Below are 17259 nucleotides of genomic sequence, written 5' to 3' on the forward strand. Positions count from 1 at the left end.
ACCTCTTCCTGAACAAGTCTAAGGTTTCAACTTCTCACACCAATCAGGCTTTGCATTTTTATAATGTGCTGCTGTGTGCTGAGGTAGTTCCATTCATGGACAAACCTTTATTTTATATTTAATTTTATTTTAATATGATCTGTACTGCCACATAGTGTACTCCCAGCTCAGTCTTAGAAACAGTTCTAAAATGCCATGGATTGTGCAGACTGCAAAGTATTACATTCACACACATCTTTTGTAATAATTCCTTTTATTTTATAATAAAAATTCACAAAAATTCAATTATGTTGCTGGGGTTGGGTGGGGATGGTAAAATCATCTTTTTTGTTACATGTCCCTCGCAGGAATATATAACTCTCTAAACCGTACCCTCCACCTACCAAACCTGGGAAAACTTATAAAATAATCTCAAAGATGGTGCTTCAGAGAAAAAGCAGGAACAGCAACTACCCACACAGTTCTGCTAGAGCCTACAACCATAGCAGACTGATCGGAATCTCTTGTGCAGCAAGCTGATCAGGATCTTCTGAATCAAGCGATCAGTAATTCTCAAATATGATCAGATTACACATCATCCACTGTACAGCATACGGTACTGTAAATGATTGAACAGGCTAGATCAGCTCTTTCCTTACTGTAGCCAGCTTTTGCTCTCTGAAAATACAACTTGGCCCACCTGGGACACTTGTACATGTGTAGAGCCTTTGGTTGGTCACTTCTTGTTTGCTCTTCAAACTTACTACGCAGTCACTAAACCTGGCAGTCTACTGGATGGTCACTCTAATATTAGCTCTCCTCACCAAACCAACCATTGCTTGAATACCATGATGTATTATTCCTGATTCCTTATACAATAACAAAAAATAGTGGCAGACATTTGTCCAACATGTTTGCATATATGGAGAAATAAGACCCCACTGCGTTATAATTGGAGTTTTATAGTTATAGTCTTTCTTTTTCTAGAGAGCTCTAATTTTCTAACTGCATTACTATAAACTTCTTTTGAGCATGTGCATCAATGTACACACTAAGAATACTTACAATAGGTCTCAGTGCAGTTGTGGTTACACAGACTCTGTCATAAGGCTTGTTCCAAATCCCATCAGAATCTGACCACATTCAACGGCTATTTCTCAACAGGCAACTGTACAGCATTCTGCAATCAGAGACACATCAATTCACTCCTTGCTATTATTTTGTGCTCTTTTGACAGAAGCCAGAAAGTGAGGATGAGGAGAAAGAGGATTTTTTAAAACTGATGTTAACTTTATTCAATCTGAAGAGATGGTAAATGGGAACTTTTATTCACATCCCTGGGTTTCTGGATGAAATTTTCAACCACACCAGATAATATCTTCCCCATCTGAATAAACCATTCGTCACCAAAAGGGCTACAGTCATCTCACTGTCATTCCCACACATTGCCAGAAAAGTGACTTTGTAATACTGCATCACAGAAACACACTTTTGAATCTCTACCAACTCTGAGAATAGACAAATTCCCCTTTAACACAATGTGTTAACAATTCATCTTGTTTACCAACGTGCAAAGGCAGTGACTCTGAGTTGTGTGACAAACAAAGATCTGAGAAGAGTGGCCAGTGAATCTGGTGACTCTTTTTGCATATGCATTTTCCCTGACCACTCCATAGGGCACGTACTGCCCTGAGAAATGAAGTACATTCAGGTATAGTACTAGTGCAATAAAGTCATCTGTTACATTATGCTGCAACTAGTTCTGAATGCAGCTTCTGTACACAAACTGTTCCTGTGAGATTTTCTAAATATTTACATTAAAGTAATATTACAGGTATGTACAGATTAGTAAAATATAAAGAACTCTCAACTCTGTCTCAGTTTTTTTCTGTAAATACAATATATAAAATGTAAAATACAATTTGATCAGAACCTGCTCCGCATTAGATTCCCGTAATAAACTGTCCCCAAAACCAAACATGTCATCAATCCCTCACCTGTTTGCTTCGACTAGGCTTTAAACTGAGGTTCAAAGAAAATTAGTTCATGAGATGCGTACTCATACAATGCACTACCAATTGTGAGAATCAATGTTGTCTGTCACAGTACTTTTATTAAAGTGAGTGTTCTCGAGAAAGGTTTCTAGGAGTCCAGCTCCAGGTTCTCTTGGTTCTGGTTGGCTTGTAGCTTGAGCTGCTGCTCATAGTAGAGGCTTTTGGCGTAGTTAATTTCTTGTGAGATCTTCAGTGCAAGCGACTCTGACTTCACATGGACCTAGAAATACAAACGGGTGTTTGAGCAAGCATTAATCAGACAAGTACAAACATCCATGGATGCTAAAGATGATCATAGAATGGTTACAATGCAGAAAGAGTTGGCTCATCAAGTCTGCACTGCCCTTCTGAAGAGCATCCTACAAGTATATATGTGCAAAGAAAATTCAGTTCCTTGGGTTTTCATGGGTTAGGCTGCCAGGGCTTGAGGAGTTTCGGCAACTCTGTTTCTTAGGATGCAGCATTCTAACCTTTACCATTTTAATTTTTCTCCTATTGAAAATTTTGATTCACACTAGTGCACAGGTAGTGTCACTGTGTCTTTGACACATTGCTGAAGCTTCACGTGTGAACCTATAGACTGATTATCAAAAGTATTTCCATGTTGCAGGGAGACAGATGTAAGCCCTATGCTCACCTGGTATTTGTGTTTGCCTTCATGGGTCATTGCATAACGATTAGAAGTATGAAGCCTGCCTAATATTTTCTGCTTCCCTAGTTCAGGGATCAAGGATCAATTGAAACACCCTAACTGTTGCTCCAGCTTAGACAAGATGGTTCAGTATTGACTCTGGAATTAAACAGGGACCTGCTTTGCCTCACAACTCAATTATGCCAAGCACAAAGAGTTCTAATACTTACCATTGGTTTGTGATGCGATGGCCCAGGTATGGCCACACCACTGCTCGAACTTTCAGCTTTTTTTGTCAGCTGTAAATACGCCCTCCCATGATCCTTCGTGATGAGGCAGTGGTACAAGTCATCATATTTGACCTCCAGGAAAATGGCATCCCGGTCAATATACTCGCCATGCTTCAGAAAGTACACTGCCTTCGAGGAGATGAGAACACAGTAACTGTCGATCTGTTCCACAGCAATGAAACTGGAAAAGTACAAGGAACACAGGTCAATCTTGATTTAAAAAAAACTTTTATGTGGCTGCAAAACACTATTGTTAGGACAGTTTTAGTTAATGGAAAGACAGGTAGAAGTGGCATCAATAGATATCAGTGGGCAAAGTTTGCTATCAATAAATCAGCAAAAAAACTGTTGCGGCTAAAAAGCATGGTTTGATTTGCACGTGTTTTGTTTCTGTAGTTCGAGGAGGAACTCCATTATTTAATCATAAATATTTGACTTTGCTGAATGTGAGATGATAGTAGGTATATAGGTACTTGTGAGCAAGCATTCCCACCAGCTGGCAGAATTCATATACGTCAGGAACTACAGATGTCCAACCCATGTCTTTCTATGGCACAGTTGCTCAGTAGTTCACACTACTGCCTCACAGCACGAGGGACCTGGGTTTGATCCCCACCTAAGGCTACTGTCTGTGTGGAGTTTGCATGTTTTCCATGTGTCCACGTGGGTTTCCTCTGGGTACTCCTGGTTTCCTCCCACTGTCCAAAGGTGTGCAGGTTAGGTGGATTGGCCATGCTAAATTGCCCATATGTCCAGGGTTGTGTAGGCCAGTTGGATTAGCCATGGGAAATGCAGGGTCTGGGTAGGATGCTCTTCAAAGGCTCAGTGTGGTGTCGATGGGCTGAATGGCCTGCTTCCACACTTAGGGATTCTATGATTCTAAATATAATTGTTTGAATTGCAGGACAAAAATGAACAGTTTTCAATCTTCTCTTCTTCCAAGCACCACTTGCTGCTCAAGTGCAATAACTTGAATGCAGAAGAGTTCAGGAATCTTACAGCTGCTTTGTACCATACTGAACTTTAGTTATATCCAGTCTAAGAACACTGTGAAATTTGAAAGCAAACATTGACAACCAATTTATTGATCAGAGGAGATACCACCATGCCTTCCTCTAAACATTATTTTCCTGCCCTATTCAAATACATTCTTCTTCGAACTGGCTGTGAAGTGCTTTGAAGTGCTTAGTGGTCATGAAAAGCACTATATAAATGCAAGTCCTTACTCCACCGCACACAACAAACTGAGGCAGCAGTTGACTCTTTCTTTCCCGGTCGCTAGCTACAACTGTCCTGTTACCGAGGTCAGAGTCACCCAGCATTCATTCTGCCTGATTTTACAATCCACTGATTTCTGAGCAAGATGTAAAACTCAAATTACAACCAAAAGAGTTTAGTGTTTTTAAAAGTTTGTTTTGGCTCAGTAGCATTCTCAAGTCTGTTCAGAAGATGTGGGTGCAAACCCATTACCAGGGCAGCAGCACTGCAAGCTAACAGTACTGAGGGAGTGCTGCACTGTCAGAGGCATCTTTGGAACACAAAGTCAAGATCCCCCCCCCCCCGCCTGTTTAGATTATGTTAAGGATTTATGACATTAGTTTAAAAAAGACAATTACTTTGGTGTCGTGGTCATTATTACTGTTCCAAAGAGCAGCTCAAAAAGCATATTAACTGGTTCTTGCTGACAACTTGTGAGCTGTTGCTGATGTTTCAATTGCCTATACAACAACAGTCACCACTTCAAACTAATGCAATGGGGAGGAAGGACTGCATGGGGTGGAGAGGCAGGGGGTAGAAAGAACGAGTAAATATTTGAGACAACAACTGCCTCAAAATGGCTACCGCAATTGTTGTATAACGATCCACTGTCCCAGTAGTGTGGCTGTAAATCAATGGACAGAAAACAAATAAATATACACCGATGGAACAAACTACAACGTAGGTTACAGATTTTGAGGTAATTTTTTAATAAAGACCCCTTAGATGGCATGACTGAATGTAAAGTGTTCACTAAATCTTCTGGGGTAATTTTCCTCACTGAGCATGTGCTAAATTATTTCATTTTCAACCAGTAAAGGAACAAATATAAATGGTACAATTGATGCTGTACCCCTTGGCCAAAGAAAACGTGTGGTCATGATCCTTGCTGTCGATTGATATCCAGTGTTGGCAAATGCACATGCATGTACATGCCAGGTAATAGACTTGGCTTCAGTTTTAATGCCAAGCAGCCTTGAAGCTCTTACATAAAGAAAGAATAGTCACTTGAATTACATCCTGGAGAGCTGCGTGTTCCTGTGAAAAATCAAAAGATTTGAAAACCATATTTGCACCGCATCAAACTGGTACATTTGGGAATGAAGTCTGTATTTTAGTTCTAGCATCTATGTACTGGGACTTTGTTCTGATGGCTGCAGTAATGGCAGGGGCAGGTTGACAGATTCCAAGAGATTTGAAGACAGACCCCTAAGGTAGTTCATGATAGTTTGAAATAAAAAACCAAGTCTGCATGATGTAATCCTCTAGGTACTGTAGGACTGCCACTGCAAAGCAGAAAGCAATTACCCTGTGCTGGCCGGGAAATGAAACACTGGCTGAGATTCCATGCATCTGGAATCACTTAGAAAGAACAGTGGCTTCACTTTCAAAATCATCTGAAGGCTGGAAGGAGCAACAAAGTTTTTTAAAAAATCAAGCTTTGAAGTTTTAACTTCTTTACCAACAAAGGATTCAAAGGCTTTGTCCCTAGTTATTACTGTATGTTCAAACAGGGTTAACAGAGAACAAATGTTTACTACGTGACACTGTGCCTGTCAACAAGCCAGGAAACAGGAGAGACATCAGGATTTTATGACAGACAGCTGGGGACAAAGCAAAGTCTATACACATACTCTAGTCTTTTTGCACAGTGTGTAAGATAAAATAGACCTATCATATAGTAAAGGCTGTGGATCATGGAGTATATAGAGTACTTGTCATATACACTACATGTGGTGATGACGTGTTAAAAGTCGAATTGCTGGTCAAATACATTTCAGTCTCTTTTGAACTGTTGGTGAGAGCTGACTCTGTAAAAGAAGCATAGTGTTGTAAGTACATCCACTGTGTTATGGAAGCAGACAGTTGTGCAAGCAGAATCACAAAACTTTGAAAGGGAGCGGATAAATATTTGATATTTTTAAGGATTATGGGAACGAGACAGGAGAGTATAATTAAATGGTTGTTTTTTTCAGAAGGCCAGCATTTCTGTAACAGTCCACATGACAGCTTTGGTGTTGCGAATTTTCAGATCCTATATGCAATTGCTATCACCAGTGATGCCTGTAGCTATTACACTTTATATCAAAATTCAATTAATTAATCTTTGCCCTCTAACATAGCAGATATATTTTCCATCAAAACAGATATTCCTGCAACAATCCATTGAAAAACAAGTCATTGCATCACCTACAATCATTGGAAGACTGCAGCAGCATTACAGAAAAAAGAGGTTTCAACAAACTTTACACCTTAATTCTATAATTCTATGGAATTGCATTATTATTTTCCCAGCTTGCATTTATTTCAGAAAATCAATTTGTAATGTTTGGAGAATGCTCCATTCCCAGCAGGTCACAATGGCACTGGTTTACAAATTACATCAAAGCACTGAGATTTTTCTGCTGCAAAGATAGTGATCCTTGTAGTTCTCTGATACCTTGTCTAATCTAATTGATGTTTCTTCTTGCGTGGCCCTAAATATAGAATGATAGACTATTTTACCATGGATGGCAATACAGACAAGTACAGTGCTATGCTCATGAACCTCATTTTCTAGCTGAAATTACCAGTTAGCGCTCAGGAACACATCTTAGTTTTTTCCTCTAGCTCAGGAAAACTGAGGTCTATCAGAGCAGCCTACCTGAATAAAGACCAGTAATTGAATCTGTTTTTTTCTGATGCAGCATATCTGAGCCACACATGGACCGCTAGCCTCCAACAGTTAAGGTGACAGTCTTTCTACTTTAACTATTAGGAAATAGGCAAGGTTAAAAGACCAAGAAGAAAGATGATAAAGTAATGATTAAAGTAATATAAAAATAATCCTCAAAATGGGTTATTCTTCTTTTGATAATATGGTAAATAACTTCAGCAAGTTTAGAGTGCTTTCATGCACCTCACATGAACAAATTTATGCCACTACTCAAATAGAACAAGACCAGTGTCATTTAAACAGCAAAAGAAATGTGCTGATGTAGAAAGACAAGATACCGGTAACTTACAATTCAGCCTGAATGTTGTCAGTCACTTTGAAAAGCTGCTCCTGTCCTTCGGCCTGTTTCTCACTGTATCTGGGTAGGAGGCCGTGGGGTCCAATACAACAGCGTGGCTTTCGAACTCTTTGGTTAAGCATTCTATTTGAAATGTAACACAGAATACATCAGTTAGAACACCAATCTGCTCAGTATAAATGGTTGCTTGGTGGTCATTGAGTCAGCTTCTATTGAAACACACAAGATTCTGAGGGGACTTGATAGGGTAAATGCAGAAACACCGTTACCTCTTTGGGGGACCAAAGGGCATGATCTCAGCATAAGGGATCATTCATTTAAGACAGAGATGAGGAGGATTTCTCAGAGGGTAGAGACTCCATGGAATTCTTTACTAAGGCTGAGCTAAGTACATTCAAGGATCAGTGGTGCTGGAAGAGCACAGCAATTCAGGCAGCATCCGAGGACAGGCAAAATCGACGTTTCGGGCAAAAGCCCTTTTTATTCCTGATGAAGGGCTTTTGCCCGAAATGTCGATTTTGCCTGTCCTCGGATGCTGCCTGAATTGCTGTGCTCTTCCAGCACCACTGATCCAGAATCTGGTTGCCAGCATCTGCAGTCATTGTTTTTACCTAAGTACATTCAAGACTGAGATGGACACATTTTTAATCGGTAAGGCAAGTCATAGAGTCATAGAAACGTACAGCACGGAAACAGACCCTCAAGTCCAACCCGTCCATGCAGACCAGATATCCCAACCCAATCTAGTCCTACCTGCCAGCACCTGGCTCATACCCTCCAAACCCTTCCTATTCATATACCCATCCAAATGCTTCTTAAATGTTGCAATTGTACCAGCCTCCATCACTTCCTCTGGCAGCTCATTCCATACACGTACCACCCTCTATGTGAAAAAGTTGCCCCGTAGGTCTCTTTTATATCTTTCCCCTCTCACCTTAAACCTATGCCCTCTAGCTCTGGACTCCCCGACACCAGCGAAAAGACTTTCTCTATTTATCCTATCCACGCCCCTCATAATTTTGTAAACCTCTATAAGGTCACCCCTCAGCCTCCGACGCTCCAGTGAAAACAGCCCCAGCCTGTTCAGCCTCTCTTTATAGCTCAAATCCTCCAACCCTGGCAACATCTTTGTAAATCTTTTCTGAACCCTTTCAAGTTTCACAACATCTTTCCGATAAGGAGACCAGAACTGCATGCAATATTACCAGTTAATTAATCCAACTTGAAACATTAACTCAGTTATTCTCTTCACAGATGCTGCCAGACTATTGAGTATTTCTAGCACATTGTCTTTATTTCAAATTTCTATAATATATTGCATTAATTGGCTTCAGTTAAAAGGAAAGCTATTACTATCTCAAAGGCAGTATTAAATTTAGTGGGAAAACAACAAAAACATTGATTATCAGAAGGCAAGTAGTTAATGGATAAACCACAATTACTTAACCTGAAGTTAAGTGTGCTCCACCACCAAAGCCTAGGCTAATGTTCCCTCTGCATATCCTCTGGCATCCATTACAGTCTGACTGGAAAACACATTCACTAAAGTTGTTGAAAAACTGCAATTTCTTTAGCTGGGTTGTGGCCAACATACAGAAAGAAATCGAGTTGCAAATCAGTTATAAAATGGAGGATCAGTAAAAACTTGTTTGCATGTTTTGAGCTTAAATAATTACAAGTTCAAAGGAGCTGGCTTTCAGTCCAAACAGGAACACAGACACCACAAATGTAAATTGTAACAAATCTAGTATTTTTTTTATCATCCATTAGAGTATTAGCAGCTATAGAGTATTTAATGGGTTCACACTTCTCCTTAGCAGGTTGTTTTGTTTAAAAAAGCTGTGGTGATTTTGATCTCACTTGCAAGATTTGCATATATCCTTTATGTGCCTTACCTTCTTTGCTTTTTATCACTCTCTAAATCCACTAAATGTCCCTTTTACCTTATTTCTTTCCCACAACATTGGAATTGTTTCAAATATTTATCTAATTCTCCTTAACCTCTTTCACCCAGGATTTTGTTAATGTAATACAGGTCCAACCAATTTTCTGCATTAAAACATTCCCCATTTTATGGTTTTAGGGAATTAGCAGGAAAATCAATGAAGCTGACTGAAAATAGAGGTCAGGTGAAAAATATTTTAAAAAATAAACAAATTGAAATATGCAATAAGGAAAGTTATCAAACATTTATAAGTTCATAAGATTTAGAATCAGGCCATTGGGCCCATTGGATCTGCTCCACCATTCGATCATGGCTGATACCCTCCTCACCCTCATTTCCTGCCTTCTCCCCATAATCCTTCAATCCATTACCAATTAAAACTCTGTCTAACTCCTTCTTAAATTTACTCACTGTCCCAGTATCCAACGCACTTTGGGGTGGTGAATTTCACAGATTCACCTTCCTTTGGGAGAGGTAGTTTCTCCTCAACTCCATTTTAAATTCCTTCCCCCTTATCCTATGACCTCTCATCGAAGAATGCTCCAAAAGAGGAAGCATCCACTCCATGTCTATTTTGTCTATACCTTTTATCATCTTGAATACCTCAATTTGATTTCCCCTCATTCTTCTAAATCCAGAGAGTATCGGCCTAAACTGTTCAATCTTTCTTCATACGACAAACCCCTCATCTCTGGGACCAATCTAGTGAACCTCCTCTGAACTACCTCCAATGCCACTGCATCTTTCCTCAAATAAGGGACAAAAACTGCGCACAGTTTAAAAGCATCAAAGAAGTTATGCAAATATCTAAAAAAAGGCAGAAGCAAATATTAAGCAAGGGGTAGGAATACATAAAAGCAACGGTGGTTCAGTGGTTAGCACTGCAGCCTCACAGAGCCAGGGACCCGGATTCAATTCCAGCCTCGGGCGATTGTCCGTGAGGAGTTTGTACGTTCTCCCCGTATCTGTGAGAGTTTCCTCCCACAGTCCAAAGATATGCAGGTCAGGTGAACTGGCCATGCTAAATTGCCCATAGTGTTAGGCGCATTCATCAGAAGAAAATGGGTCTGGGTAACTCCTTGGAGGGTCGGTGTAGTCTTGTTGGGCCAAATGGGCTGTTTCCACACTGTAGAGAATTTAATCTAAAAAATGTCACTAAACCTTCCATACAGGCAATCATTAAAGTGAAACAATTAATTGAATACATCTTGTAACTGAAGACATTTTATACAGATGTTGTCAAGTGTTTGCTGTAGCACCCAATGGAAATCTCACATATATATTTTTTAAGGTTCACACTTCAATTCTCATCCATGCTCTCTTTTACATACAGATTGTGAAGTAAGGTGGTCATTGTGCGACTCTGAGATGAAGCGCTTATAATGTCTCTCATGGCTGTGCTGAACTTAGGAATTTCCAGAGCAATCATTTTAGATGCCTCCGACTTTAGTAATTTCTTCCAGATAATTTAAGGCTGTGCTCCTGCCTGACCAGTTCAAAGGTTACAAGATCAAGAATATTAATTAATTCTTGCAGATGTTATAAGAGAACAGATACTTATTGCACAACAAACATATGCCTGCATATTTCCAAATTTAAACACAGCACCTTAACATTCAGGAAATTCTGTTGACAGCATTAGTTGAAAAACCAGAAGGAAAAGTGCAAACACCTCTGTTACAATTAGAGTGAAGGCAGTTTGTGATCTTAAGTTTGACAGCCACAGCTGTGGGCTGGAACAGGAGCAGCTGGACAGATATGCTGAAAGACTGATGTGAAAGTAGAACAAATGCATCATTGATGTCCTGAAAGCATGGATACTGCAGAGTGTTGTACACTAAACACATGGGGCTCAGTAAATAGCTCGCACTATCCCGGGTGAACAGAGAAAATGCTCTGGTCTGAAGACAAGGTGGTATGTGCAAGTGTTCAGTTTGCAAGACAGGTGCACAGAAAACATCTTTATCTTAAGACTTACTGCTACTTGTGAATTCAGTGTGGGAGATTGGACTGGCTGTTGAACCTAAGCGTCCAGCCCACACAGCAAGCGGAGAGTCCTGGTCAGCAGAGCATTTCAGCTCTGTGTGTCACAATGACTCTCTGACAAGTGAACACTTTGGGAGTCAGTTAATATAAGCTGATTAGTAGGGGCACAATTATCCAGAGTACAGTCACACATATTTTTATTTGTATTAGAAAATAAACACAAGGACACAAAAGGATGTAGCAACAATCAACTCAACACAGAGTCTGTACATTATTATTTTCTGAAGGATTTGCTTTCTAAACCAATCATCAAGGTAGAGATATGTGGATGTCAGTCTTAAATCAGAGGTACCACTTTTGTCTCAGAGTTTAAAAGGATGTGGTGAAATCTCACTCCAGAGATTGTATGCACTCTAGCCTAACACTTTAACAATTCAGTACTGAAGGAGTGCTGCACTGCCAAAAGCTGTCTTTCATGTGGATCATTTAAGTGAAGATCCATCTGCTCTCTCAGGTGGGTCTAAAAGATTCCACAGCACTCAGCAATGTTAACCAATGTCAGAATCAATACTTATCCCTTAACCAATATGACCAAAAAGAGGTTACCTGATAATCATCATAATATCTTGCTGTGTGCAAACTAGCTGATGCAAAGCCATGGTTATACTTCAAAAGTATTTCATTGCCTGGTGTTTTAGGACATTGAGGTTGTGAACAGTGCCATTATATTTCTTTCATCATCATTCTTTCAACGATGGTTACATTCAACTGCTGTCTCTGGAATCCCAGTCACTGTAGTCCAGATTTCTCAGTTATCATTGTGCTTATGTTTCTTGTGCGCTAGAGTAGCTCATTTGAATTTCACAGGCTTGGGGATTCAGAAAGGTCTCTTTGTAATATGTATGCCTTATTGATGAATAATTCCTGCTCCTATCAAAGGTTGGTCAGCTCTGATGAAGAGTCATCTCGACTTGAAATATTAGCTTGCTGTCCCTCCAGGGATGCTGCCTTGACTTGTGAAATCATGTGTGGACTCTATGTTGAGTTGATTGCTACATCATTTTGTGTCCTTGTGTTTATTTTTTTTAATACTAATAAGGATGTATGTGTGGCTGTTACTTGACAGGATGTACTCTATATAATTGTGATCCTACTAATCAGCTTATATTAACTGTGATTTCCAGTATCTTTTGTTTTTTGTTCTGAATGTTGTACTCTGAGTATGTGGTGTGCTTACCATCCAAGCAAAATAGCTAATTACAATCTTTTATATGCTTTCCCTTTAAAGACCTGCATTACATTTCTTTATATTTTCTCCAATGAAAACATATGGGAGCCTTTCTTCATAATTTGATCTCTGAACTAGTATCGAGGGACTAACATGTCAAAGGTGAACAGATAAAACAAAAAAAAAGAGAAAACCAAGGAAGTAATGTGACAGAAATTATTTATTAGTTACCGGTTATTTATGGTCTGTGGTGGGAGGGATGCTGAAGTTCAAAGTAAAAGAAAGTTGTCAGATTTCTACCAAAATAATTTGGCGAGCTTGGAAAGGCGTGTAGTTTTTATTGGGCAATTAGGTGTTCCAACACCAACATCTCCGAATGAGACATTAAAAATTTTAACTTGTGTTGAACTGTTCAATCATCAGCTTTGAAATTACATCATGTGAATATTATGTATTGGTATGAAGTTGCATTGCTTGTTATTTTAATGAAGGCGTTAGCCTATTTAAATAGAAGCTCTGCAAAGTTGCGGACAATGGCATTTCATACAAGACTATGAAGCACTTTCATATTCAGAGAAAAGGGTCAGATAAAAGTCAAAGTGTATGGATTGCAGAGGTAACAGCAGCTCAATCCTGTGCAAATCACAGCATCACTGTACAAGAATCAATAAGTAATAGGAAGATTCATAAATATTATTGGATTTACTTAAGATCAGTCATTTCCATGGAGAAATGTGCAATTTCTCAGTGTCATGAAGAGCAGTTTCTTAATTGGTCTCAGTTAAAAACATATTTTCCAGAAAGGATGTCTACTAACTAAATGCATTTACCAAATACAATTCCAGGCTGTACTGAACTAATTCAAGTGTGAAATATAATGGTGTAAGGGTTACTTGTGGCCCAGATAGTATGTGTTACTACTGGAGTGAGGGGGTTAAGTGGGACACAAATTCTCTTTTGTGCGTAAACTCTTGGCTGAAGCCTGCTTACTCATTGGCTCCTGCCCACTGATCAGCTCTGCAACACGCCTAACGACATGGTTCAGCTGACGGTCAGCCTCAGCCCTGGCCACAGGCCAGTCTGCAATCAGTGGGACAAATACTCCCTTTCATATTGCTTGTGCGGCTCATATTCTCCATTTTCCACATGCCCGTTGGATTTAGAGAGCAGAAAGTAAAACACAGCATTCCTGGGCTGGCCACCAACACGTGGGCCTCCTTTTGTTAGTCTGCTAAAGCAGCCCCATTTTGTGGTCTGCAGGATTGTTAGTTCAGCCAAGGGACTGTTTGCTCCAAATGGAAATCAGGCGAGTTCAGGAGGAGGCCACGGAAGCAGTATATAGTGTACAGGCCAATCCCACAGTCCCTTGTTAGTGCAGTAACATTCAGAGTCTTTTACATTGTTTATTGCTGCTCTATCCCATTTGAACTGGTTTATATCTCAATTTAAGATCAACCATGAACCGGTGTGTGGAGATAAGTCCGTAAACAGTTCTCTATTAAACAAAAGAGTACTGAAGGACTTTAATGCTGCATGTCTCAAGGGTTCATTTTTCATACAATTACAAAGCATGAAGTTTAAAAAAAGAAAAATTCAACACATCAACAGGCAAGTGTCATGATTAAAGTCACTTTTTAAAACAATGCTCAATATTATTTTGCTTTTTAAAAAAAATTCTTACATAAAATTTAATGCTAAAGGCACTGACCAATGGCATACCTCTATAACCTTATTAACAAATACTAATTCTCATATGCATATCTAGAAATAGAACACTGGCAAATTAGTTGACTGTGGACATCAAAGCAAAGCCAGATTCTGTTCTCAGTCGACAGGATTTAGATAACCATGAGTGACATCATCAAGGGTACTAACTTAGAGGAGTTACTGAGCCTAACATGGAAAGTCTGCTCACTGAATGAACTTCACAGCAATGTAGGCCTGCTGATCAGAGCTTCTTTTTGAATAATGACTTGCAAAAAGGGAGTTTAATTTTAATTTTAACTTCATCTGCAGAAATGATGGAACAAATCCAGATTGTGTACTCAGTATCTTTTATCACAAAAAACCTATCAAACAGTTCTGTCACTTCCTGCTGAGACCCTAGGGCAAGAAAAGCAGTTTTCTCTTAAAAAAAGGATGTGACTGTCACTGGCAAGCCCAGCATTTGACCATAAAACATAGGATCAGCAGTAGCCCATCGAGTCTCCTCCACCATTTAATGAGATCATAGCTAATATCTCAATTCCACTCTTCAGCCTTAACTCCACAATCCTCAATGTCTTTACTGATGACAAATCTCTCTGCCCATCTCAGCCTTGAATATGCTTAACGACCCAGCCTTCACAGCTTTATAAGAATCATAGAGATGTACAGCATGGAAACAGACCCTTTGGTCCAACAGGTCCATGTTGACCAGATATCCTAAACCTAATCTAGTCCCATAACTCTCTAAACCCTTATTATTCATATACCCATCCAGATGCCTTTTCAATGCTGTAATTGTACCAGCCTCTACCACTTCCTCTGGAAGCTCATTCCATACACACACCAACCACTGCATGAAAAGGTGCCCCTTAAGTCCCTTTAAAAGTTCCACAAATTAACTATCCTCAAAAGAAAAATATCCTTCTCATCTCTGCCTTAAACAGGTGAAACTACTCATTCTGAGATTATGCTCTCTGGTTCCAGACTCTTGCACAAAGGGAAACAACCTCTCCAGATTCCACCCTGTCAACTCACCCTATGGATCTCATACGCTTCAACGGGTTCCTCCTCATTCTTCTAAACTCTAATAAGTACAAGGAGAAACTGTGGTGGGGGAATCCAGAACTAGAGGGCATAGGTTTAGGGTGAGTGGGGAAAGATATAAAAGGGACCCAAGGGACAATCTTTTCACACAGAGGGTGGTACGCATATGGAATGAGCTGCCAGAGGAAGTGGAGGAGGCTGGTACAATTGCAACATTTAAAAAGCATCTGGATGGGTATATGAATGGGAAGGGTTTAGCGGGATATGGGCCGGGTGCTGGCAAATGGGACTAGATTAGGTTGGGATATCTGGTCGGCATGGATGAGTTGGACCAAATGAGATGTTTCTGCGCTGTACATCTCTATTACTCTGTTTAGTCTCTCATTATAGCTCAATTTCACCATCCTAGGCAATATCTTGGTGAAGCTCCTCTGTACCCCATCTAATGATTAGTTAGTCAATCCTCTATCCACGTTAATATTCTACCCTCGACATCTATTTCCTCACAGGTATCTTTACTGAGAATTACAAACTATTTTCTTCAACGTCCGCAATTATTCCTCGACCGCCTTTTCTGATTAACTCCTTTCCAAGTCCAAAACAGTCAACTCAGCTCTCATCACTATATAATTACACTTCTTTAAGTTTACATATATATCTTGACCCAAGTTTCTCATTCTCAACCGGAATGTTAAATTCTATCATGGCATGGTTACTATTCACTAGATGCTCCCTTCGTCTGAGAGCATTTAGTAGACCTGCTCATTAACCAGTACAAGATCGAAAATACTCTGATCTTGGATGTACAACATGCTGTTTCAGGAAACTGTCCCCAATTCTCTCTCGGAATTCTTCATGACTATTTTTGTGAATTTAATTTTTCCCAATCTACAAGAAGATTAATATACTGTCTTTTTTAATGTCCTTATTATCTCTTGATTTACTCTGGCTTACAGAACAGCTGCTGTTAAGGGGCCTACAGTGCACTTCCATCAGTGTCTTCTTCAACTTCTTATTTCTTACCCTCCACCAATCCAAGATACTTTTTCTGCTATGGTACTTACTCTACCTCATACTAATAAAGCTATCCCACCGTGTCTCCCTCTACCTGTCCATTTGAAAAATCACAACCCCCTGAATATTTAATTCTCAGCTTTGATCACCTTGTAATCATATACTGCATTTGCAATAAGATCATACCCATTAGCCCTCTATTTGTGCTGTTAATTAATTTATTTTGTTCCAAAAACTGTGTACATTTAAGTAGAGAGCCATTAAATTTTGCCTTTTCACCATATTTTTCTTTCATCCCTATATCTTGACTAACTTTGTGGTTAGAAATTCCTGTCTAGGTAAAAGGGTTTAATTACAGCACATCTATGTTTTCTCAGTTCCTTCTTGGCTTTCTTCATCACATCGGATTTTAGCTATGTTCTCGGTTTTCTGTCTCACGGTGGCGCTTTTAAATATCCATGTGACTTTGTTTCACAAGTATGTCTGAATATTATGGATAGATTGCAGTGACATGGTTTTGCGTCCATGCATGTAGAAAGAAAACATCATGAATGCTGACTGAAGCAGAATACATGTGCCAACATGCACAACGTTTCAAAACAAATGTTAACAAAGTCAATAAATACAATAGTTCGCTATGTAAACTTTGAGAGCTGGACAGAAACTAAAATCTTATACTTGAAGGTTGAAAAAGAATGATGCAAATACAGAGGGCTATTTACAGGGAGGATTTTCTTTTACATAATTTTGTGACTTTAGAGTCCCTGAAAGTATCCCCTATTAAAATTACAAAAATCATAAATGTAAAACAAGTTAATCCTAAACTTTTTTTCTGTACGTTTAAATTACGATTGGCATTAGCTTATATTTCTGTCTTGATAACATTGCTCAGAGTGAAATAACTTATTTGTTCTGTCTTTTACACACAATCACTGTGTTTTGTCCACTGTCCTTGAAACATTCATTCATCTGTAGAATGTGCCTCTGTACATTTGTAGTCTTCACTCTCAGGCTCTGGTTTAACAGAATCACTTTCGCATTTATTACTTTATTATTGCACTGGCACAGATCAAACCAGAAAGATTTCCTTGTTTGACCTAAATCTTGAGC

At 39.4% G+C, this 17259-nt stretch overlaps 1 protein-coding gene across 10 annotated transcripts in view; it reads right to left on the reverse strand.

Annotated features, from left to right (window-relative positions):
* Positions 1–236: 236 nt before the first annotated feature.
* Positions 237–17259, reverse strand: part of vps13d (vacuolar protein sorting 13 homolog D) — a 314700-nt gene continuing 297677 nt past the window's right edge. For all 10 annotated transcript variants that reach the window (XM_087980553.1, XM_043675642.2, XM_087980550.1 and 7 more), the window contains 3 exons: positions 7217–7348; positions 2895–3135; positions 237–2253 (listed from right to left, as the gene is read on the reverse strand). In XM_087980553.1, coding sequence (XP_087836679.1) covers positions 2122–2253; positions 2895–3135; positions 7217–7348 — 505 coding nt within the window. In that variant the 3' untranslated portion in view covers positions 237–2121. The remainder of the gene's footprint in view (positions 2254–2894; positions 3136–7216; positions 7349–17259) is intronic.

This window comes from Chiloscyllium plagiosum, unplaced genomic scaffold (assembly GCF_037043375.1).
Source record: "Chiloscyllium plagiosum isolate Xiang-an unplaced genomic scaffold, Cpla_swu_hap1 HiC_scaffold_37, whole genome shotgun sequence".
NCBI classification, from domain to species: domain Eukaryota; kingdom Metazoa; phylum Chordata; class Chondrichthyes; order Orectolobiformes; family Hemiscylliidae; genus Chiloscyllium; species Chiloscyllium plagiosum.